Source organism: Alexandromys fortis, unplaced genomic scaffold (assembly GCF_014885135.2).
Source record: "Alexandromys fortis isolate MF-2015 unplaced genomic scaffold, M_Fortis_MF-2015_v1.1 scaffold_0, whole genome shotgun sequence".
Lineage (NCBI taxonomy): Eukaryota > Metazoa > Chordata > Mammalia > Rodentia > Cricetidae > Alexandromys > Alexandromys fortis.
In genome coordinates this window covers 45,021,269-45,045,668 of record NW_026067949.1, presented here as the reverse complement: position 1 = coordinate 45,045,668, position 24,400 = coordinate 45,021,269, and the positions used below count along the sequence as shown (strand labels likewise).

General features: G+C 39.5%; 1 protein-coding gene across 4 annotated transcripts in view; it reads left to right on the top strand.

Moving 5' to 3' along the window:
• Window positions 1–7,146, top strand: part of Cnot6l (CCR4-NOT transcription complex subunit 6 like) — a 77,587-nt gene extending 70,441 nt beyond the window's left edge. For all 4 annotated transcript variants that reach the window (XM_050149762.1, XM_050149763.1, XM_050149766.1 and 1 more), the window contains one exon: window positions 50–7,146. In XM_050149762.1, the coding sequence (XP_050005719.1) occupies window positions 50–262 (213 nt within the window). In that variant the 3' untranslated portion in view covers window positions 263–7,146. The remainder of the gene's footprint in view (window positions 1–49) is intronic.
• The last annotated feature ends 17,254 nt before the right edge of the window (window positions 7,147–24,400 follow it).

Sequence of the window (24,400 nt, the reverse complement as noted above, 5' to 3'; positions counted from 1 at the left end):
AAACATATTTTTTTCTTTCTCCTCCCTGTTACCCCTATTCTCTTCCCAGGGTGTGATTGACTACATTTTCTATTCCAAGACTCATATGAACGTGCTTGGTGTCCTGGGGCCTTTAGATCCTCAATGGCTGGTTGAGAACAACATCACTGGGTGTCCACACCCTCACATCCCTTCAGACCACTTCTCACTGTTAACACAACTTGAACTTCACCCTCCACTCCTGCCTCTTGTCAATGGTGTTCACTTGCCTAATCGGAGGTAGTGGAGTATAGCCCCGCCAAGACGGGGATCTGTTGCTATGGACCTGTACAGTTGTAAATCAAAGTATGTAGGAGTGAAGTATGGCCATCCTTAAGCTGCTGCTTCAGGTTCCTTTCATTATGTGTTTGCTATAAGACTTTGTATGTTTTGTGCATATTGATATCATTTGGCACTAGGGCTGGAACCAAAGTATTACCGTCTGTCTATCCAAACGTTTAATATACTTTAAAATTGGATTTCTTTTTTTCCTATTATATTAGAAAACAGCATTCACAAATGGTAAATCACTAATCTGAGGCCCAACACCAGTGTTCTTCTCTAAAAACAAATACATTCTATGGAATGATTTCAGATAAGCCAATCATTTTTATAAGAAGTGATTTTTACAAACTCCAAATACAAGATTTTCAATTGAATTATGGCATGCCTTATAGGAAAAACTTCTTTGAGTTTTTGGTTTCCTTTATAACAAGCTGATTTTTGGCTCCCAAGTCATTTGCACAGTAACAAAGCACTTAAATTTGCTTGATTTGTACATTAAATGTGATATAGTCACTAGCCATAACAAGATAATTTGAGAAATGAAAATAATTGTACAACATGCTTTCAAAGTCAAGCATTAGTTTATGATAGTTTGTTGGCCAAATGCTGGTTGTTTTGTTTGAGGANCCCCCCCCCCCCGCCACCTTTTCCTTTTTGGTCTGTCTGTTAGTTATAATTTTTTTAGAAGTATTAACTTTAAGCCCATCTCTCCAGTCCATTTATAAGGAAATAGCAGATATATACTGCCATACATATTGAAAGTAGAATTTGGTATTTTTAGGATGCCCACAAAATTAGTATCTAATATTTGCCATTTTTCATGTCCACTCTTCTTTGCTGTCTGGTTGTACTGGAAAAAGATATGATCCATATCGTCTTTACCACTACAGTTTTAATATTTAAGGAAGAAGGTTACTGAATGAAAAGCCCCTGGTAAAAGGGAAAGCCATATAATATTACACATGTTTTCCAAAGTAAGTTAAATGGCTGGTTTGTTTGTTTGTTTGTTTTTGATTTTTTTTTTTGAGGTAACAAATGGAGAGGACAGATTTGGGGAAGTAGTTGAAAACTTTGGATCTTTTTTTTCTGACTCTAGCTGCCAAATGGCCATCATATGCTTTTAATCTTTGTTGCCATATCTGTCTAGATTTGAATTGAGCTACTGGTTTATTCCCAAAGTTTGATGCCTCTAGATGTATTGGAAACCAACCCCCCTTTTGTTGTTGTTGGCCAGGAGGGGCCACTTAAAATCTGACTGGAGAGGCAGAAAGCATAAATAACCATTTTGTGGGGAGAAAATTAGTTGGCTGCTTGATGTTAATTATGGCACAGTAACATTGAAAAAGGTTGTGTCTGTGTTTTTAAGTTTTTCTTTATTCTGCTTTTTTGCTGCTATAAGAGTTTTCTGAAATTTATATTTTAAACTTTTCATGCACTTTACTGTTTCTAGTATGAAAATGTGATATTTTTAATAAACAAGAAATTTTCCATTATGTGAATGAAATTTTAAAAGAAAATAGCCTATATTTGTGTCTCACTAATATATAAAGTACAAGTCAAACTTAAATTATTTAATTAGTTTTAAATATATACAAATTGTCTCCTCTTTCAAACCTGACATCTTAGGCTGTTTTATTAGTCTTAAATAATACATTTCCTGTGGTTATTTTATACTAATTTCTTCCATAGTTTACTGATCAGGCTATATAAAAGAATATTTCCCCAAAGGGTTATTTTAGTGGGCTGAGGGTGGTGGGATGATGTAATACCACACAGGATCGCATCCAGAAGAGCTCTGTAAAGCCTAAATTCCCTTTTCAAAGTGCCTAGTGACAGAGGCGGTCATCGATTGTAATTGGGATGTCAGTGTAGTTCAAAAACGTTTGATGTAAATAAAATATTCTTTTAAAAAATGTTAAAGTACCTGAATAAAAAAAAAAGTAGAAGAAACCCTTGATGACAGATTTTCCTCAGTGTTCAGGTATCCCTTCTTATATACCTCAAGCATCCAACATCTAGCCATGCAAATTGATTATCTGAAGCATAGTACTGGAAAGTAGAATAGCATGAAAAACTTAATTTTGTGGACATTACCTTTTTTTGTAATCAGCTACTGTATGTTTAGTTGTAGATCTTTTGTTTTGGGTGGGTTTTCTGCTCTGGAGGTATATGCACTAACAGAACATTCTTTCATAGACGCATGTTAATTAGCAATGTGAGCAATATTTCCTACCATACTTCACTCCCGATATTTTTTGAGATGTTTGTATAAAATGAAATTTAAAGTTCACTTATGATTGTATATGAACCACAGAGGAGCCCATTTATTAATAAAAAAATCTTTTTTAATAGTTAAATGTGGAGGGGAAAATAAAATAATTGGGAAACATTGTAAACAGCTTAAGTTTATTTTGTGTATGATTGAGGCACTCTGTTGCAAGAAGGTGTGTAATTGGGTCTCTCTGCTTCCAAATGCACTCTTTCAAACCATTATCCTGTGTATTTTAATGTGGTTTTCTTAAATGTTGGTAGTAGCTCTGTTGAGGTAGGTGATTGTGTTTTGTTTTGGGTGGCACACACCTAGGGCATGGTAACCCAAATTTCATGTGCACGGTTTCCCTTTAGCCTCTTGCCTAAATTTCACACACTGTTTCCCCTTTGTTCCCTTTGTAAAAGGAGTGGTATCTAGTTTTGAGCTGCCAGTTCAGATGATCAGAAATGCTGCTGTCCTCAGCATTGTCTTGCTAAATGCATGCCATTTGGAACTTTGGCAGTGAGAAGCCCAAAGGACAAGGTGAATGACATGGTATATATTTGTGAAAATGAATCATATATGCTCATATACTTTCTAGTTCTCAGAATAAGTTAATAAGCTTTATGCCGTTGGGCTGCTGCATATTTTATCTGATGATAAAAGAAAATTTGGGCATTTTTAGATTGTGCTATGTATTTTTTAACTGTTAAATATGATTTCTGGTAATTTTCTTAAGAACTGGAGTGTTAAGTTTATTAAAACGGTGTTGTTTGAGGAAGGGGAAACTGCACTGTTTGCCATTATAACAGTCATACAAGTGCATGTCAAGTCACCCACTGTCAAGCATCAGTACCCTCCTCATAGCTTTACACACTTTGATGGGGAATATTGCAGCATCCTCAGGACTGACATCTGGAAAAAGGCTCAAATCTACTTACTGCTCCTTGCTTGTTGACTTTGTTTTACAATATTGTGCCTGGTGTCAACTTTTAAGCAACAGCACTGCCTAAAAGCAAGCAGAGAACAGAATCCCAGCACCATTCTGTAGGCAACTTTTTAGAATTCAGATACAGTAGATCTGTTCAAGATTTATGGTGTTTTATGTAAAAAAAAATTTTGTACAACATAGCTAAATATTTTTGTTTGATTTATTTGATGTAAGGCGTGTGAACATTCGTTTGAATATCACATGTTAAAGTCAGGTATGGCACAATGGGTTCTGAGACCAGCTTCCCTACCCTCCCATTTGCCTTCTAATCTTTTTATTTTCAAATTACGTTTCTGATATCCATAAGCAGATATTCAATTTTACTAATAAGCATCCTTTGTGAATGTATTTCAAAAGCCACTATGTTTTAGTGTTACAATTGTAGAAATATGAAACTTTTTTTTTTTTTGGTCTTAAGTCATATATCACTGAGAAGGGAGAAAGCTGAAAACTAAGACTCCTATCACTTGAATCTGTGGCAGATTATGTTAAAATTGAGGGTGTGGCACATTAAACCCAGAACATGGACAAAATTGTGCTCCATTTAAAAATTCTGTCTCCTGTGTATGTCTTGCCAATAGGTGAAGTTTTAAGTCTGCATTCTATTTCCAGGAATTCATAAAAATTACACAAACCACCTGTACACTCAATAGCAGATAGCAGAGGGAAGGGAAAGCACAAGGAGAAATAGGTTGAGTGCATGTATTGAAGGAGCCAGGAGCATAGAGCTTCATTTCTAACACAAAATTAGATTTCCTAGTGTTAAAAGTTGACCGTGTTCCAATACTGATTTAAATTTTAATATTTTATATTCTCAGTTTCTGAAATGTTTTTAATAGCTTTGCAAAGTATACTAACTGGTTGGTAGCTTCAGTCACCAAAAAAAAAAAAAAATCCCATAAATTGTATTACAATAGTGGTCCTGTAGCAAGCAAAAATCTCTGTCACATATTCAAAGTAACACGTTTTGACTGAAATGTGAGCTGTCATGTTTGTAAGTTTTTTTTCTTCTCTCTTCCCATAAAACCCAAAGTAACACCTTTTTAATGTGTTAAAAGATTTGTTTACCAACTTTCCGTTTGGTTTGTATCATATTTGTATGACTTTTGTCTATTAGAAGTAGATAAATTAAGTAGAGAAGTTAGACTTATTTTTCTAAATCAGGAACTTCAACTGAAGTTTTGAGTTTATAGACAGAAGAGAACATTTATGTCTGTGATTGCTCTGGATAATTTTAATTCTGTAATTGCACTGAAATTCCCAAATTTAATTTCAAACACAAGTAAATGCTACTACATCTTTAACCTCATTTACCAAAGTTATAGCCTGTTTAAGAACAGGATGCCAAAAGCATCTTTCATAATTGTCAACTAAATGCTTAAAAGATAAAAGAAAACCCTTGGGTGTTCTGAGCAAGTGCTGCAGAAAGGAGAATGAGAAGAGAAACAGAAAAAAGTCAGGAACCTGTTCAGGACACTGATAAGGAAGAGCATGTGTACTTCTTACTTTAACTAAATGCATTCCTGTAAATGTCTCAGTTAAAGGCCTGTAGGAAATATGGCTTCCCAAAATGTTTTAGTAATATAATTAAATAACATAATTATTGCTTTTGGCATAAGTTTGGTTTAACTTGGTTTACGCTAGACTTGGTTTATTCTTGGATCCAAAGGAAAAACTGAAGTAAGATAACTTTCAAAGGATATGAATTAAGGGCATGCCTATAAAATGTTGATTTTTTTTTATGGCACAGCCTATAAAATGAATAGCACTGAACTGGAATTCAAAGTTTGTCATCAGAAATCATATGCCTCTTGGCATGGTTGCATGGTATATTTACTTTTCAGAATATTTGAAAAGATATCATTTGGCACCTATTACTGGTTATTTTCATCAGCAAGAGCCCTGAATTTAATTTCCTTGTTTATATTATTTGTCACTTCTAAAAGTATAGGACTCCTGGTAGCCCTCCAAAAAAAAAAAAAAATGGTTCTTTCTTGCTCGCTATTTTAGAGCACTGACATATTTTCTTAGCTATCAATTGTTCAGTGTTCCACATTTGTTTAATTTATGTGTAGTTACTTGAGCTCAGAATATTGGCTCAGCATTGGTGTGCCAAACAATGACTTTGCTTCTTACCAGACAGACTTAGTGTCCTGCTACAGTTTCAACTTTAATGCGGTAAGTGATGCAGTGTGTGGATTGCTCCTTATCCAGAAACTACTGTCCTTTCTCTGTGCTTAATTTGCTAAAAGTATATTCCCTTACCTTGAAATTCCTGAGCAGTGCTCTGCCATCTTTTGAGAGGGGTTTGGATGGCTGTTCCTGCACACTGGATCTGGAATTGTTCAGTGTTGAGTGGCAGATTTCTTAAACACCAGCAGCACTGAGAAGTGCACTATGGGCATTCGTACAGTTGCCCAAATGCAAACAGTTCTGTTATCCAGGAGAAGCTGAGGTGTTGGGTTCAGTAGGAATACTTGGAGTATTTCAAGGAGGGCAAATGCTTTATTAGCTCTGCTGTCTCTGAAGTGGGGTAGCATGTTTTGCTTTTTTTGTTTGTTTGCTTGTTTTTCCTTTTATTTTTTTGTTTTTCCTTTTTTTTTAAAGAAAAAATATGTACATTTTTTTTTCCTCTTTGGAAAGGCCAGGCTATTTGATTACATTCACCAGAGGTTAAGTTGTATATCTTATTTTCAACTGGGTAAGTGCCAAGTAGTTGTCCATGGACCTTTCCACTCAGTTTACCATTTGACTAGGGAAGGAATTATTTATTTTTATTTCCTGGCATTAAGTTGACTAATTTATTATTTTGCATACACTTGAGTTATTCTGTGTCCTATATAGTGGTTTTTGTAACTCTTACAATGGTATAAAAGCAAAGCACATGATCCTGAAACTACGCAAAATGTTTTAGTAATTTTCCCATGAATACTTGGTTGTTTCTATTAATACCATTCTAAGTAAATTCTACTGTTTCAAGTTGTGTATTTTTAAGAAAAAGCCAAGCACTAAATGGACATATTATGATAATCATTTACAATCCAAGCTTTTTTCTTTTTTCTTTATTAGAGGATTCAATGAAGTGCCATGTAATTGTAGCTTACTAATAATTAATGTTTGATAGACTGGTTCTGTGATATTCTTGACATTTAACTCTTGTCATCACTGGAGAAGATGGTTCTACTCTCATTCTCTGATAAAATCACCAGCTGCTTTATTTTTCTATTTATTAAACAGTTGATAAGGTCTGGATCTTGACCGAAATACTTAGCTGAGATGTTTTTCATAGTAGACACTATAGAAGATGTGTGTGAAAAAGGACACAGTTGGGCGGTGGTATTCTTTTTCATTAATGTGAACATTGACTAAACAAAGCAGTCCTGCCTTTTAAATCTTGTGGCAGCTCAGAAGGGAGGTGCTTAAGAACCTTAACTATTATGTCAGATGACAAAATATTTTTTTTTCCATTTTGGAGATTGGGTACTGCTCACACATGATGTATAGGGCTAAATATATGCTTGTTTCCTTGCACCTGTGTACCTTTTCCCTTCTCCCACTTTTCCTTTCCCTGTAGGCAATAAATGGCCATTTTGCAACTGCATACTTTTGTCTTGATTTTTGATTATTTGTGCAATGCTAAGTTCCTGCTTTGGGGTGGGTACTTTTCTTGTAGGGCAAACTAGGAAACCAAGGTGATTTAGCTAGAACAATTTCAAATTCATACTTGAGTATTTTTTTTTGTTTTACTTTTTTATTTGGTGAGAATTAATTTAAGGGTTTCAAATAGGATAGATTTTGAAGTTATGTGACATACTTTACCAGAAGAAATCAAGCAAAGGGACTTACTTGTAATACCGAGTTTATAGTAAATGGTATGTGATGTGCCATGTTGTAGTTTCTTACCTTGGTGACCATGGAAGTTTATGCTGAGATGAAGCTTCTCATCCTATGTCCTTGAGTGCCTGGTGAATAGAAGTCTCCTGATAAGCTTTAGGAATGTACTATGAATATGAAGCAACTGCTAGATCTTAGTGCCATTAGTCTGACCAATGTAACAACCGTCAGACAAATAAGCAGAGTTAAATAGACCTGAACAAGCTTGATAGGTTAGACCTGCCGAGACCCAAAGCAAATTCATTCAGTGTTGATGACACATCTATAAAGATGATAGACTCCTTGTCCTCCCAGAAATAATTTCCCATGTATTTTATTTATGACACAAGAAGATACCCAAATGTTTGAGTTAGTATAAAAATAGTTTTAAATCTTAGCATCTGGGAAAGAAAGTAAGAAGAGGTCATGCAGTATAATTAGAAATTCAAAGAACTGGATATATTCAACTGAAAACTGATTTTCAGGTATGAGTCAGATTCAGAGAGGAAATTGAAGTAACCAGCTTAGTACTTGAAAGGACACTTTTAGATTATTTTGGAACAGATTGCTGGCATCCAAAGAAATCCCTAGGCTATAGAGTTCAGAGCCTACTTCCTTGGCATTTAAAGATTTGCTACAAGCCTGTAGTTGACCCTGGGGCTCTTCTCAGAAGCCATTATGTTGGACTGCCTCTAAGAAGCCATTTATGAAGTGGATCTTGATGTTCAGGTTTCAAATTGACTGCCTCAAGAAGCTCTTAAGAGAGGACATTGGAATCATTCACTGCATGTTTGTGCACTTTATAGCCTTGGGCAAGACAGGCTTGTTGGTAAAGTTGAAGCAATAATCTCAAATCTTCAGGGATTAGTTTGGTGTGCTGGGGATCCAAACTGAGGTCCTTGTTCATGTATGGAAAGCACTCTTACAACTAAGCCATCATTCCAGCACCTGACCCATTTTTAAAAATTGGATCAGGACAAAGCTTTGGACAAAGTAGCTAATGGTGTTTTAAGTGATCTAAGCCTAGAGACCTGGAAAGAATGAATTTAGGGAAAACAGCAAATCGGGGGAGACGTTTTTTAATTCGTTATCTCTGTGGGCAACAGTACCTTCTTAGAACTCTGGGGAACTGGGTAAAATGCTTCTTAACAGTTTTTGTTTTAGAGGAACGGGAAAGAGAATTTACTTGTGGAGCCTATCTACACGACACACGAGTGCTTTGGGTGTTGATTGCTCTGTCCTTGTTTGTGCATGCATCACATCCGGTTGTCTCAGTGACAACAGAAATGGAGTAAGGGTGTTGAAAATGAACGTATAGCTGAGGCAACAGAAAGAATAAAGTTATGGTGTGAGGCTGAGCACAAGGGGAATCTACCCCTGAGAAGTTTGGACCCATTGTCTACTCCTAGTCCATCCCAGATGTGTTAGTACTACCTCTAGTACTCTGCCTAAACATTGCTTTGCTTCACCAGAGAGGACCACCCCATCAGTTAAGGTACAGTTACCATACATAGAGTCCACTTTTATGTGCTGCTTTAGTTCCTAAAATGGTAGCCTGGCTCTTAAAATTGGTTGGCTTTGTCAACTGTTTTCTTTGGAGGTAGATACCGTTAATACATTCCTTTGTTCAGGTGATGTCGTTAATAAGATTGTGGGTCTTCAGTGAGGAGAGACAAGCACAACTCTGAGCAGCTGCTACCAATGAGAACTTTGTGGGTTATAGTCTCTCTTCCTCTAGAAGAGATAGTGCTTTGAGGGTTGGGGATAGTTAGGAAATTCAAGTTTCTCTGCTGTCACAACCAAATGTTCCCATCCTAGATTGTAGGGTTTTGTGCAGTTCCTTGAAATTGAAGGCAATATTTGTTGTACGAGTTCCTAATATGGAATTTCTGAGTCTGATTTTTAATGTTTGTCCTGAAATAATTACTGGTTCAGTGGTCTTTTACACTGTCTTTTTATGCATTCTTTTACAATATGCCTTGACTTATAGCTGGCTGCTCTGAGCCTTTTGAGGTCCCCCCCCCCAAGTTTTCTAAAGTTAACTTTGAAAACTGCACAGCCAGCCCCAGAATTTTTTCCTGTCCTATACTGTTTAAGTTCTACTACTTCCCCAATAAACCAGTACTTCTATTTCATTCATTTCAAACCCGTCACCGGTGAGAGCACCTGTAGTTTTCAACCAAATAAGCTGGTGAGATATTATCTTGAGTCTTTGGTTTGTTATTGGTTTTGGTTTGTTTGTTTTTTGTTATTTTCACTATTTCTGGTATTATATTAGCTTCCTTTTCATTTACAAATAACAGAACCCGAATGATCATCTTTTCGATAGCTTATTTTGCCTTGTGATCATAAGAAACCAGGATGGGGACTGGGAAGTGTCACATAGCACAGAAAGGGGAAAGAGTCACAGATGAATTGCTGAACTAATCACCTGTATGCCCCTGAAGTTTGAACCTATGTGGAACCTTATGAGGAGCTATCTGGACAGTAGGTTGCCTTTTATTTTTCTATTTTTTTTTAGAGGTTAACTTCTTCACAGATAAAAGTTTAACTTTTATAATTTTGATTGAATAGAGATTTAAATTTTCTGTTGAAGAAAATCAAGGACATACACTCAATTACAACAGCAAATGATAAGGTTCTTACTGAAACCAAGCAGAGTCACGTGTATTTTAAAGCATTATCTTTTATGCTGCTATCTCCTATTTGTAGATCATGGTAACTAGAGAGTTTATTGTTAAAGAGTTCACAGTGTGTCATACACCTTAATATATTGTAGATCATGGTAACTAGAGAGTTTATTGTTAAAGAGTTCACAGTGTGTCATACACCTTAATATATATTAGCTCATTCGATTCTCACAGTAAGCCAGCTGGCCTTTCAGATGAGACTGTTTTTCGTTCTTAGGCATGGGTGACTGAAGGGCTGTGATGCATATGCCAGGTCAAGAAGCCTTCTTACTGGGCCATGGGATCTGTAGAACGCTTGGATTAGTGGTGCAGCTGCAGTTGTTCAATTCTTTAATATAATGGAGGCTGTTGTAATGTGTTTGCCACCCACCATATCAAGTGACTCAGGCAATGCTTGTAGTCTCTTCAAGACTCAAACATTAATTCTCTACTCTGGGAGTGTAGGAAGCTGTTGGCTGGCAGCTCCTCCCCTGAGGACAGAGAACTGCTTTGCTCAAGGCCATGACCTACTATAGAGTGGTTACAACCAGTCCCTGGCAAAAATGGAGTTAATTAAGGCTTAGCTCCCTTGTATGAATGTGTAGGCAATTCTGAAGACACCAAAGTTCCCTGTGCAAACTTCTAAGGCTGTTATGACAGTACAGTTTCCTCAACAAATTTGATCCTGAGAAGTATAATAAAAACGTTCTCACTGTCAGTCTGCATCTAAAAAACTGATTTCCTGGAGAATCCATCCCATGGCAAGGAGGAAGAGGTTCTATATACCAGGTTGTTGGGTTATAAAAGTCTTGCTATGGAAAACCACAAAACTTGACATAGAAGATAAATTCTCTCTGTTTTAGTTGTCAGGTGCTGTGACAAGACAGCATGACCAAGACAGCTTTTCAAAGAAAGTATTTTGGGGGCTCACAGTGCCAGAGAATTAGGGCAGGGAACATGGTGGCAAACAATCAAGCACAGTGTAGAGCAGTTAACTGAGAGCTTGCATCTGATGTATGGGCATGAGGCATAGGGAAGAGCTGAGACTGGTGTAGGCTTTTGAAACTCAAGCTCACCTCTAACAAGGCCACCTCTAATCCTTTCAAATAGTTCCACCAACTATGAACCAAGCATTTAAATACAAACCCATGGGGATCATTCTCATTAAAACAACCACACTGTGTATATATCGCTCATAATTATATCTGTAAGCTGGGCAATGGTGGCATGTGCCTTTAATCCCAGCACATGGTAGGCAGAGGTAGTCGGATCTCTGAATTCAAGGCCAGCCTGGTCTACGAGAGCTAGTTTTAGGACAGGCTCTAAAGCTACACGGAGAAACCCTGTCTTGAAAAAACAAAATGAGTAAGTAAATAAATAATAGATGCATCAGTAAAAACATGTTGACCTTATTGAAAGGCCAGTATAAGCTAATTTATAGGGATTTACAGGCTCTCCATGCAGATAGTCTACAGTAAGGGGTTAGCAATTATCAGAATTATATAATGCATGGAGCCATAAGAAGGAAACAAATTCAAACGGTGAGGGAAATAGTAATGTTTAGAAGATATTACCACCTTTATGTGCATGGATGTTTTGCCTGTATGGCTGCACTACATATGTGTGGTGCTCACAGGAGGGTGTTGAATCCTTTGGGGCTGGAATGACAGATGGTTGTGAGCCACCATTTGAGTGCTGAGAATTGAATTCCGATCCTTTGGAAGAGCAGTCAATGCTCTTAACCATGAGCCATCTCTCTAGCTCCACGTATTACCATTTTTAAAAGGCAATAAGCTGGAAATTGGGAAGAGATAATCAGATCCAAGAGGCTGAATTTACCTAGAGCCATGCAGCTAGAACCTTAGCAGATCCTTCCCAGAGTAGGCTGTGGCCCAGAGGAGGACTGTCTCTGAGGACTGACCCAGAGCTGACTAGAAATGATACTCAAGCCTCTAAACAAGAAAAAGGCCCTAGTTTTCCTCCCCTCTAGTTTTCTTCCATGTCTTCAGTGGCTGGTCCTAGCCAGAAGTTATCAGTAAGAAGCCTAAAAAATGTTATGTCCTCAATCCTTTGAGAACAAAGTAGTGGTGGGCTGTGCATGTGAAAGCAGGCAAACAATTTCACATATGACTGTGTTTACTACATAGCATCCATCCTCACAGTCTGATCATTGTAACTTTAATACAATCATAATTCAGTGCTGCTGTGTAATAGGATCCTATTATCCTTTGTGTAAACGTTCCTCTTGACGATATGCTTAATAGAGCCATCTGTCACTTAATTATGGAGATAATTTGTGAGAAATGTGTTCTTCGGTGAAGGTGAATTAGTCATGTAGTTGCACAGGCATGGCTCACTAGGGAACACTGTCCTATGGTGCACTTTTCCTTTTGTTGGCCGAAGTCTTGTTCCACAGTACATACCTACTTGACTGAAGAGTATTCTCCAGTCTTTCTGGATGAGCATGTGGCTAGAAGTAGCTAAACAGATCATGACTCCTCCGTAAACTGGCATCTAAGATTCTCTAGCGCCCTTTCTACTGTGCTACTCAATACAGTTCCGCTGGCTTATGCAACAATTGTGTACTTGAGTTGACAGTTTCTGATAGGGGGAACACTTAAAGACATTAATGTAGGTCATGATGATTTTAGAGAGTACATCAAAGGCATAGGCAACAAAAGTAAAAGTAGACAAATGTAGTTCTGTCAAGCTAAGTTTTTCCACAGTAAGAGAAATTGGAGAATTAAACAACAGGATATTGAGATGGCTCAACAGGTAACGGTACTTGCTGAGAATAAGTGTTGATGGCCAGACCAAAATAAGACATCTGCATCACTCTCTTCAAGGTTCAGGAACACCATAGAAGGATCAAAAAAGATGTAAGAACCAGAGGAAGGGAGGAGCATCATGGGATGTTGTCTTCTGGGCATGACATGGTCCTCACATTTGAACTCAAAGCAACTTATTATCTCCACAAGATTAGGCCTGTGAACCATTCATCATGGGTGGGGGGAACAGCTTACCAGGCCCTGTCAAACTACCTGAGTTTGGTCAAAGAGTTTGAAGTGGTTGGTCGTAGCATAACTGGTCAAAGTTTTGAGAATAAATTACTTCTGAATTCCAAGCTATTAAATGGGACATCCACATTGCCCCTTCCAAGCCCAAGGGACAGAATTGAAGAACATGAGAAAGGAAGTGTTGTAAAACACTGACAATGGCTGTTGAATGCTTGAACTCACAGCACCTGTGATTGACCTGGGCACAGTCTATACAAGGTTAGACTTCTCCACAGTCAACACCCTGTCATGGAGGTGGAGAGGGTCTCTGGGGGCTTCACCTCTTCTTGAGGATTTATAAACTGGTATGGGTTGTTGGGGGAATGAGAGACATTCTTCCGCAGTGTAGTCACTGGTAATGTACCCATGATCCTGTAAACAAACAACCATAATAAACTCATTGGCCACACACCTGCACAAAGGTACACATGTAGGAGAGAGATTTAGAAGCAGGAAGGAAATTAACAGAAGTGAGAGGACAAGGGAAGGTAATGGGGACTAAATATGATTAAAATGCAATTGTATACCTATGTAGTTAGTGTACACTAATTGAAACACTTAAAAAACTCATGGCCTTAGGCTTACCTTTTTCTTTGTGTAGACTCCAGAGCAGTCAGATGACTTTATGTCATCACATCCTTATCAAACATTACTGTCATAATGGTCATACTGTCATAATGGAGTGGTGACTTAACCAAAGCCTTGCCGTCTCAGGCAGGTGCCATGACTCAGGAAACATGCTAAGATACAGTTTCAACAGCTAAGATACCCGTGCATGCCACGAGTTATTGCTCCACTTCTTGCCTTTAAGGTCTTAACCACATGCCAAAGGATGATAACACTACTATTTTAGGGATCCAGGTTGAATATGCTTCCTTGGACCAGTCTTTGTATGAAGAGCTGTATCAGTAAGAAATCTTTCAAAAATGAAAAGGACCAGAACAGATGACATCTGGTGCAGGGGACTGATCATGTAGGCAATGCTGAGAAGCCATGTAGGATGATACTGGGGTGATCTGAAATTAAGAGAATAGGAAACTGCTGTCATTGTTTGAGCTGGTGGATAAGGGGCAGGATGTACAAAAACTTGATCATCTAGCAGGACCTAAAAACCTATTAGCCATTATTTTATGATATACAGGAAAACATAGGATTACCTCATAGAACTGGGTGTTACAGAGGAAGTAGCCATGTCAGATATGTCATGAAAGCAAAGAAATACTCTTGACTTTTTATCTTCTCCTTCCACCCATGCAACCCAGGAAACCCAATGACATCTGCCAAACCCACTTGTAAGACGTTTGTCAAGGGAGCTTGGGGAAGGTAGATGCTGAGATACAGTCCAAACGAAGGTAAAAGGGGCAGAATCAAATCCAGCAGGTAGATGGCAGCACAAGAAAGGACCTCACTTCTTGTACTTAGTGCCTGTATTTATGAAATGTGTGTAGGCCATTAGTCATAACATGAATATTAGACCTTGTCTAATCCTCGCTAGTTTCTGGCAATCCACATGTAGAAAATCACAATAGATAACCTCTTATGAGTCCTGAAGTTAAAATAGCAAACTTTTAAATGAAATTAGATCCAAGTAGTCTTTATTGTGAGACGCAAAGCACAGCACATTTCCCCCACTACTAGCTTGTTTCTCATTAGTGATGTGTAACTCTAGCGCCAAGATGCCTTGTCTACATTTAGTAGACAAGAGACAGTTATGAAAATGAGGAGGAAAGAGGCTGGTGAATCCTGCTTTGAAATACTTATTTCTGCTAAAATCATGAATTTTTTTAAACTTTAGTACTTGCACATCTATTTATATTCTGTGGGTATATGAAGGGAACCTCTTTGTAAATGGCACATATTTAAGCCCAAAACAGTCCTATTTGTTTTTTTTCTTGTGCCCTTAATCATTTGTTGGAAAAATGATTTACATATAAAGGTAAGATAAATTTGGAAAGTTTGTGTTTAGAAAAAGAAGGACTTCATGTTCTGAATATGTGAATGTGTTAGTTTGTGGCCAGGAAATTAGGCTTAGTTATGAACCTGTGAACAAGCAGTGGGACTTGAACACTTGTATCGTTTCCCTATATTCTCTTAAGTACAGGCCACTGTTACTAATTACCAGTCTGCTGCTTACACTACTGTTGTTTGTAAGGAACGTCAATAAGTTTAGTATTAGACTCAAACTCTGTCAACCTGTTTATCAACTCAGTTTCTCAGATGCAACCTCTTCCATCTTATGGATATTTAGGAACTTAATCCATAGTTGGGAATTAGGGGGAGTGTGTGTGTGTTTGTTATATTAAAATAAGGATGGTTATATATAATTAAGAACTCCTAACATTAGAAAACTTATCAAAGAAACTGGGCATGCTGGAGCATGCCTGTAATCTCAATATTGGCTCAAGAGGCAGAGAAACATGAGGGCCGCCAATAAATCTGAGGCCAGTTTGGTTCATATAGTGAGTTCTAGGCCAACCAGGTCTGCCTACCAAGACCTCTTAAATACTCTTTGGACCTACCAAAACCTCATCTCAAACACTTCTGCCCTGCCACCAAACACTAAGCACAACAAAACACTCATCTTGAATCTGATGTTAATTTTATACCTCCTTTTCAAGTTCTAAGTCCCAGCAGATGGCCTTAGCTACAATCTATGAAGACCCTCCCATTTTCTCCATTACTTAAGTATCTTCTTTAATTGAAATTCTAATGGGATGGCTAGAAATGGCTCTTTGTCTGCCAGGATTGAGTGTTTTGAACACCTGCTGTCTAAACACACACTAACGGAGCCCTTCCAAGTAGATGCCATGGTCTATCCATGGAAATACTCAGCTGTCTGTGGGGACAAATGCCATGCCGTGTGGGCTCTCAGTGACTCACTGATCCTGAAAACAAATCCTTTTGGCACATGTATGAGAGCGAGCACAGAGAATGCCTTGAGTTGTGCTTTTACAAAAGCAACCACAAGATTTTGCCCCCCTTTTTTCAGAATTATGCAACCACTTTACAAAGCTTTCAGAACTGCATAGCTCAACCATTGTTCTCCAGGGACCATGTCCTCACAGACCACCAGTGCCCTGTGTCTTTCGTGGTTTTTCTTTCCTTTAGAGGAGGAGTCTTGATGAACAGAGACGAGGGTAGAATTATCAGCTCTGCTCTACTCCTCTCTTGCTCTCCTCTTTGTGACCTAGAGAGGAGCTAAGAAGGGGGTCTTGAAAGAAAAAAAAAGGAGGAGGAGGATAAGAAAGGAGTTACACACACACACACACACACACACACACACACACACACACACACACGTTCTAAGACCTGGAATAAAATGGTTTGTTCCTCCTGTTGGTTGTAGGTTTGTGCTTTTAGCATGTTGTACCACAGCAGAGCTGAAATGTTGACATTTACTACTATTATAAATATATACACTTTTAGTTTTCATTTAATTTTGCTATTGGGTGTGTATATGATGTGTATGTGGGCATGAACGTGCCAGAGTGCATGCATGTGGGGGTCAGAGAACAACTTGTGGAGTTGAGGCTCTCCTACTGTCTGGTAGGTCCAGGGTTCAAACTCAGGTCTCCTTCTTTGCCTGACAAGTGCTTTACTAACTGAGCCATCTTGTTGGCCTTCAACATGATATTTATACTAACAGTCTTTCTTCATGTTTTAAAAACATTTAAAAATTAATTTTATTATTTTAAAAATTGGAAATAAAATTCCATACTCCTAAATTAACCAGATCCAACCAGATCCATGGTTTTAAATACATACACGTAGAAAATTGGCTGTTTCTTTCCTGAGGAACTTGAATAAGTCCTTCTCCAGGTTATTAAATACATTTCAAAGCAGCAGAATATTTTGAAGCCTTGTAAAACATTTGACTGTGCTGTAATAGTACTCAGTTTTGTATTTATTAATATTTAAATTAATTCTAGTGTTTTGCTGGTGTGAGTGAAAATACCATGTGCTAGAATGTTTGCATTCCAACATTAAATTTTGCCTTGCTAGGATGTTGTAGGGAGTATTCAGATACTATGTAGTTTCTGTCTGACTGACTGCCCATGGAATCTTGAGTTTTCAGTCCATGACTTCCCTGTGAGCCAGGGCTTAAACTCCTGACAGATGGTGTGGTCTTGAATGCTGTCGCACGCTGAGCGTGCCAGGAATTTAGAGTTGCCTAAACGTGGCCTGTGGGAAGACAGCTGGGCTGGAACAGAATTAGAGGTGAGGAGGTTGGTCACATTTTCCTAAAAGCAGACTGACTACATCCTGGAGTTCAGATCAGTAGAAGCCATTCTGGAAAAGAAAGCAGCAGGAAGGGTCTATTGAAGGGGCAGTTGCATGATGGGGGATGGTGCAGGGTACAGCCATGCTGGCATATAAGGGAAAGGGGAAGTGAACGAGACCGAAGTACTCCTGGAAGTGGAGAGGGCATCCCCAGGGAAATTGTCTGTACCTCCCCACTTCCCTGAAACATGATTTGGTGTCTCGTGCTTTGAATTAGTGTGTGGCTATGAACTGGAGAGCTCCTACCCTTCCAGGGTATTTAACGTGGATAGTTTATATGGTATAAGGATAAAGTTGGAAAAGAGTAACTGCCTGAAAACCCAACTTCTAGTAGCCATTCTCACCCAAAATCCTGACTCATCTATGGTTGGTGTAGCCTCTGGCTCCGTTTCCTCAGTGCTGGCAGGCCAACCCAGAACCTCCTTTATTCTAGGCGAGCCCTTTGTGGGCTTCGGATTCCATGGAGGAAACTAGCTGGTGACTGTCGCCGGCCGACTTCTGCGTGTGCCTCACGGGTCTGTTCACAGCGGAGCGCTGCGCGAAGGGCTGTAGAAGGTGGAGATGATAAAAGCAAGACAGCCTCAGCTTCCGGGTGAGGGTGACAGCGGGATCGGACCGATGACCACGGCTGTGACACAAGGGAGCCAAGAAGACTGCTCCAGAGAAACTGTCAGGAAGATCCGAGTGACACCAGGATCGTGAAGAAGATGGCTTTTATAAAGGATGCAAGAAAGGGGGTCCAGGGGGTGTAAGATCATTACTAGTGAAAGAAATCACATAAACACATGCATGAAGGTCGGCCTCTCATCCGGGTGCAGACACCCTGCATACATATGCCGAGGTCTCTGGAGCACATGCTCAGTTTCTGGTGTAAGCCTGTGTCCAATAAATGTCTTTTAAATCTTTGAAGAAACTTACAGAAAGCCTACAGAACGATATAAAGAAAGGGCAAGGGTTTTTACTCCGAGATAGGCTTCAGTTTGGAGCAGACAAGATGGTTCATTAAGTAAAGGTGCCCAGCTGGCCAGCCTGAAGGCCCCGGCTAATCCCCAGGAACCAAATAGTGGAAGGAGATAACTGACTTTTATAAGTTGTCCACACACACACACACACACACACACACACACACACACACACACTGACAACAAAAAAGATTTAAGTTAAAATTTGGACTTACTTCCTTGTTATGGCACTGTAAATAAGCTTTCCGACCTCTCTGAGTACTTACTTATCTGTAAAACAGAGTAATTTTAGAGTGAGCTCTCCAAAACTGAGGATTGAGCAGGATGACATTAAACACACTTGCGTGCTGGGTTTTCTGCTTTTCTGCTCGGCACCCTTCCCCTGACTGGCTGTGTGGCTGCTCATTGCTTCCTAGGTAACAGCAGAGGGCAACATCACCCCGTTCTTCTACCCAAGGTTTCCTGGAATCAGTCATGTTCCTTGCCGACAGGAGTTTTAGAAATATTTGAGCGAGAGAGGGGAAAGGAACTCTTGTGTTCCCGAAGATAAAGAGGACACTGAGGGGCAAACCCTGGGAGAAGCTGGAGACAGCTGCTGCCATGGCCTGCTGTGGGCAACAGCTGTGTATTGTAGATCTCCCGTTTTAGCAATCTTCCTTGGCCAACAGGGCCAGGGGGGCTTTTGTTGTGAACAGAACATAGAGCCTCTCACTGAGAATCTTAATGGAAGTCCCTGTCCTGGGAGGCCAGCTCTGAGAAGTCTGCTAGACTTGGTTTACTGTGTGGAGTCTCACCTTGCCAGAAACTGTCCTGGGTTCAGCTGGTGGCCCTAGAGTGACTTTTAATAGCATCCTTTCCCTCTCAGAACACCCTGATTCGCAGGCTGTGTTTTACTCGGTATGTCAGATGGATGGATACTCTCTCAGGGACAGACCACACTGCTTCTCCGGCATGAACTCGGTATGGCAGGTGGATGGATACCTCTCAAGGATCACATTGGTTCTCAGGCAGAAACTCTTTGTTCAGGTGGATGGATACCCTCTTCAGGGACCACACTGTGGTTCTTCTGCATGAGCCCAGCACTCACACCAGTCATTGGTCCTGGCCTTCTCTCTCCTTTCTGAGATCTGGTCCAAGCTGGGCTCAAGGATCTCTCTATTCCAGGGAATGTGGAGGCTAGCAGGCTGGGAAGAGAGGCTAAGGCGCCTCGTGCCCTTCCTTTTGTGAAGGGTGGAGGATTTCAGAGTTGCCAGACCTTAAAACTACTTGAGAATGACTGCTCTCAAAGGACCAGGAAGGAGGAGAGATGCATAAAGTTCCCTGGGGTTGGTCACAGTGAAAAAGAGAACCTCTTCCCCGACAGTGAGGTTCTCTGACTATATGTGTCTGATAAGGGAAGGAAAACAAAAGATTGGCGGGAAAAAGAAGAAAACTACCTAGCAGAAGTCCTTGGATCTTGTTAGATGGCTGAGTCATCAGAAAGTGAGTTCAAATCCCGGATCTACTCACCCTCTTTCATCCTCGGATTCCAGATTTGTAGATTAGAAATAGCAACCAAAGCATCACTTGTCCCGTGTACTCTTCCGGAAGTTCTGGTGCATAGCCGTCCACAATTACTGAGCTCTGGCGCCACTTTTAAGATGCTTTCTAGGATCTAGGCTGTCATCTAAGCTATGTCGATGGGTTCTCTACAGGTGAAAGAATGGAAACCCAAAATAAAATAATCCACCCAAGATTACAAGAACAAGTTCAAGGGGACTGGAGAGATGGCTCAATGGTTAAGAACGCTGGCTGCTCTTCCAGAGGATCTGGATTCAGTTGCCAGCACCCACGAGGTAGTTCACTCCTGTTCCAGTGAGATCAGATACCCTCTTTGGCCTTGATGGGCACTGCACAAATATGGTGCAGAAACATACTTGCAGGCAAAGTATTCAAGCACATAAAATTTAAAAGTTTTTTAAAAAAATCTTTTTAAAGAAATAGGTTCAAGACAAGCATTCATTGTGTGGAACCCTCTGCCCAGTGCACTATGGTGGTTCCTGCATCTGAGATCACTGAGGCACTGAACTGAGAATGAGCAGGTAGTGGTCATTTTCTTTCTTTTCCTTCTTTTTTTTTTTCTTTTCATGTTTTAGTTTTCCGAGATAAGATTTTCCTATATAACAGTCCTGACTGTCCTGAAACTTGCTCTATAGACCAGGCTGGCCTCGAACTCACAGAGACCCACCTGCTTCTGCCTCCTGAGCTCTGGGATTAAAGGCGTGCGCTACCACCTCCAAACTAGTGGACATTTTCTTATTGCAAAATGTTTCTAATACAGCTGTGACAAGCCCCAGTGTTTGCCCGTTTATCAAATTCTAACAGTCTTCTATACTTTTCAGAGAAATGAGATGTCATCAGTACAGTTAAGATATACTGTGCACCTTTACTGTGATTATTAGTTACTATTACTCATGCAGTTTCAAACCTAATTCGCCCGATCAAGGTTTGGAAGTGTTTAAATAATTTTTGTTGCTAACCTCATTAGAATTATATATGCGTGTACATGGCTCTAACATTTGTTTTATTTTATTGGCAGTTGTACAAAATAGCTCCACTTTAAACCATTTGCAGGGGTGGCAGGTGATGGCAGTGGAGGGGGCAAGACAGAACAAAGTAGAATAATGGGATCTGTACGAAAGTAAAAATCCCAGAATGAAAGCTGTTCCTCGGTATGCTAACTACAAATTTAGTAAAATCTATTTTAAACAAAATATTATAGACTGATATACATTAAACAAAAAAGATATAACTACAAAAGCTGAGTAAATTTATCCCCAGTGTGGGAATTAAACTGAATTTCAATAAGATTCACAATAATGAGAGCTGTCTTGCTTTTGTCAGAGTGAACTTCCAACCCCGATTCCCCACAGATGATCACAATGAGCTATTATTGGACTCCCCCTGGCTTTCTCTGAAGCATCTGAAAACCTTCATACACAATTGTTATCATTTAACACACTGAAACATTCTTCTGCTAATAGAGCTAACACATCCAAAGTTCATGCTTTAAGCAATAAATGTAATATGATACATAAATAGACTTGGGGACAAAAATCAGATGGTCATCTCAGCAGAGGCCCTTGACAAAGTTCAGCTTTTTTTTTTTCCCGGATAACAGCCCTGAAGAAAATAAGAACATATCTCAAATACCACAACTTATACATGACAAAAATTATAGCCAACACTGTATTAATCTATTGGGGGGTGATAATGAGAGAATCTCCTCTGAAATCGAGAATGATACAAGACTCCTCACTCTTCCTACTGTTACTGAATACAGTGCTTGAAATTTCAGTGAGGACATAAGACAAGGGGGAAAACATGGGGATAAATAGGAGAAGAGGCCAAAGAATTCACATTTGCAGGCAACATGATCCTGTATGTAAAACACCCTAAAGCGTCTACCAGAAAACGCTTAAGCCTGCCTGCCACACCTTTTCAGAAAAGTAGCGGAATAAAAAAATCACTATACAGAATCTTTTCTATGTACCAATAATAAACCTGCTGAGAAGGCACACACATACACTTCACGTTACACACACACACACACACACACACATATTGATAACAATTTTTTTTAAAGGAAGTTCTGCTTGGGATACAGAGATGGCTCATTGGTTAAGAGGACATGCTGCTCTTTGAGTTTCCAGGATTTGGTTCCCAGCACTCACCTTGGGTGGCTCACAAATGCTGTAACTACAGATCCAGGGGATCTGAAGCTGTTTTCTGGCTTCCGTCTTAGGCAACCATACATGTGTGTAGCCCCCACACTGAAATTTAAAACAAAACAAAACAAACAAAAATCGATGAAAGCTTCTTGGGAAAGAATTGGGAAAGAAAGAATCACAATATAGTGGCACATGTATGAAAATGTTGTAATGAAGTCCATCGCTTTATATGCTAACTTTAAAATTTAAAATATATGCTCATAAATTAAAATTGAAAAATGTAAAAATTAATAAAACGGACGTTCTGAATGTGTGGAATGAAGACAGTTTGCTCCATAGGTTACACCTCTCTGACTAATGTGTCAGTATGAATATGACTGTTGCTCACGTTACATTGCTTTCTTTGGACACAGTCTCTGGTAGCTACTCACCTTTTATTGTTAGGAATACCTTATTTTTCTGTTTTTAGTAAACACGATACTGAAGTATAAATCTGGTGTGGGACAATTGTCTATATTCTGTCAATTATGTTTTAAATAAACAATGATTGGCCAGTAGCCAGGCAGGAAGTATAGGCAGGACAACCAGACAGGAAGTAGAGGTGGGTCAATGAGAACAAGAGAATTCTGGGAAGGAGGAAGCCCATTCCTCATCAGTCCTGTCCAGACACAGAAGAAGGAAGATGTGACCTACCCCACTGAAAAAGGTACCAAGCCATGTGGCTAACATATACTAGAATAATGGGCTAATATAAGCTAGAGGAGTTAATAAGAAGCCCAAGCTAATGGGCCAATCAGTTTATAACTAATATAGATTCTCTGTGTGATTTCTTTGGGGCTAAACTGCTGTGGGACCTGGTGGGAGGACACAAACCAGGCAGGACAGAAAACCTCCATCAACATAAATCACCAACTTTATAGGAAATATGTAGAAAAAGTTTATACATGAAACTTCAGTATAAGAAAAAGTTTATACATGAAACTCGGACCCAAGAGCAGAATAACATTTGCATCCCATTCTCTCAACTTGCTATGTGCCTCCTGACAGCAGTAACTGCTGTGTTGTTGGTGCTAGGTGCCATCTTTCTGAATTACCAGCTTTGAACCTCCTATACATCACATCATAGATTATGCATTTTCCCTGATTTTGGCTCCTTTCCATTGATAATATACATTTCTGAAATTCGATTGTGCTGCATTGAACAGGGGCTTCTGTCTTGGCTGCAAAGTATTCCTTTGTGATGCCGCAATTGATTATTGATTTACTCCCTCTCTTGTGTTTACACTGTTTCTTTCCAGCTTTGGGCCATCATCAACTTTTTGGTGTGAGTGTATGGTGTTTGCATGTGTGTATGTGTTTGCATGTGCACATGTGTGTGCATTTGTGCTTGTGTGTATGTGTGTGCACATTTGTGCTTGTGTGTGCATGTGTGTGTGTGCTTGTGTGTGCATGTGTGTGTGGTGTGTATTATATGCCTAGGAATAGAGTTGCTGGCCCATAGGGTAGTCATGAGTTCAGCTTTAATAGATACAACAAAATTCATACCCTGTTTCTCCATCACCCAGGCTTTGCTTCCACACACTTGTGTCACTTTCTACATCTCCTTTCTAGATGTCTGCCAGCTTTAGACATCTTTTATTCTTTTTCTTTTTAAAAGTACTTTTTCTTTTAAATTACATGCTTCCATGTGTATCTTTGGGAAGGAGTATGCATATGAACACGGGTGCCACGCTCTGGAGCTGGAATTGCCTGAGATCAGCGCTGGGAACTGAACTCAGATCCTCTGCAAGAGCAGGCTCTCAACTGCTGAGTCATCTCTCCAGCCCCTTAGGCATCATCAGGCTCCAGGCTTTGTTTAATTAGCTGACTTAAGTGGCCATCTGAGGGCAGCAGCCCCAAGTACTTCTCTTCTCTTGTCTTGGTAGAGCTGAGGTATGCCTGTTCCCATAGCCTGTCCAGTATGGCGTTTGCTATGACTGCAAGAGAAAAGAGATACCAGCATCTTCTGAGATGCCTCACAACCAGACTTCTTTGTCCTGGGTCAGAGCTAGGAGTGAATCTAGAGAGGAGTGGTTGTGGTGTGGAAGATCCTACCACACTCCAGCTATATCCTTCCCTAAACTGTAAATCTAGTTTCCTGGGATGCGATGGGAGCCTTGATCAAGGAAATGACTGAAGTCTTGAAATAAGTGGAACTCAATATTAATCAAAAATATTCTGCTTTAATAGCTGGCAGGACAACAAAAGATGGCCTAGGACTAAGATCACATGAAAGGTCCTACAATCCAGTAACAAGAAAGACCC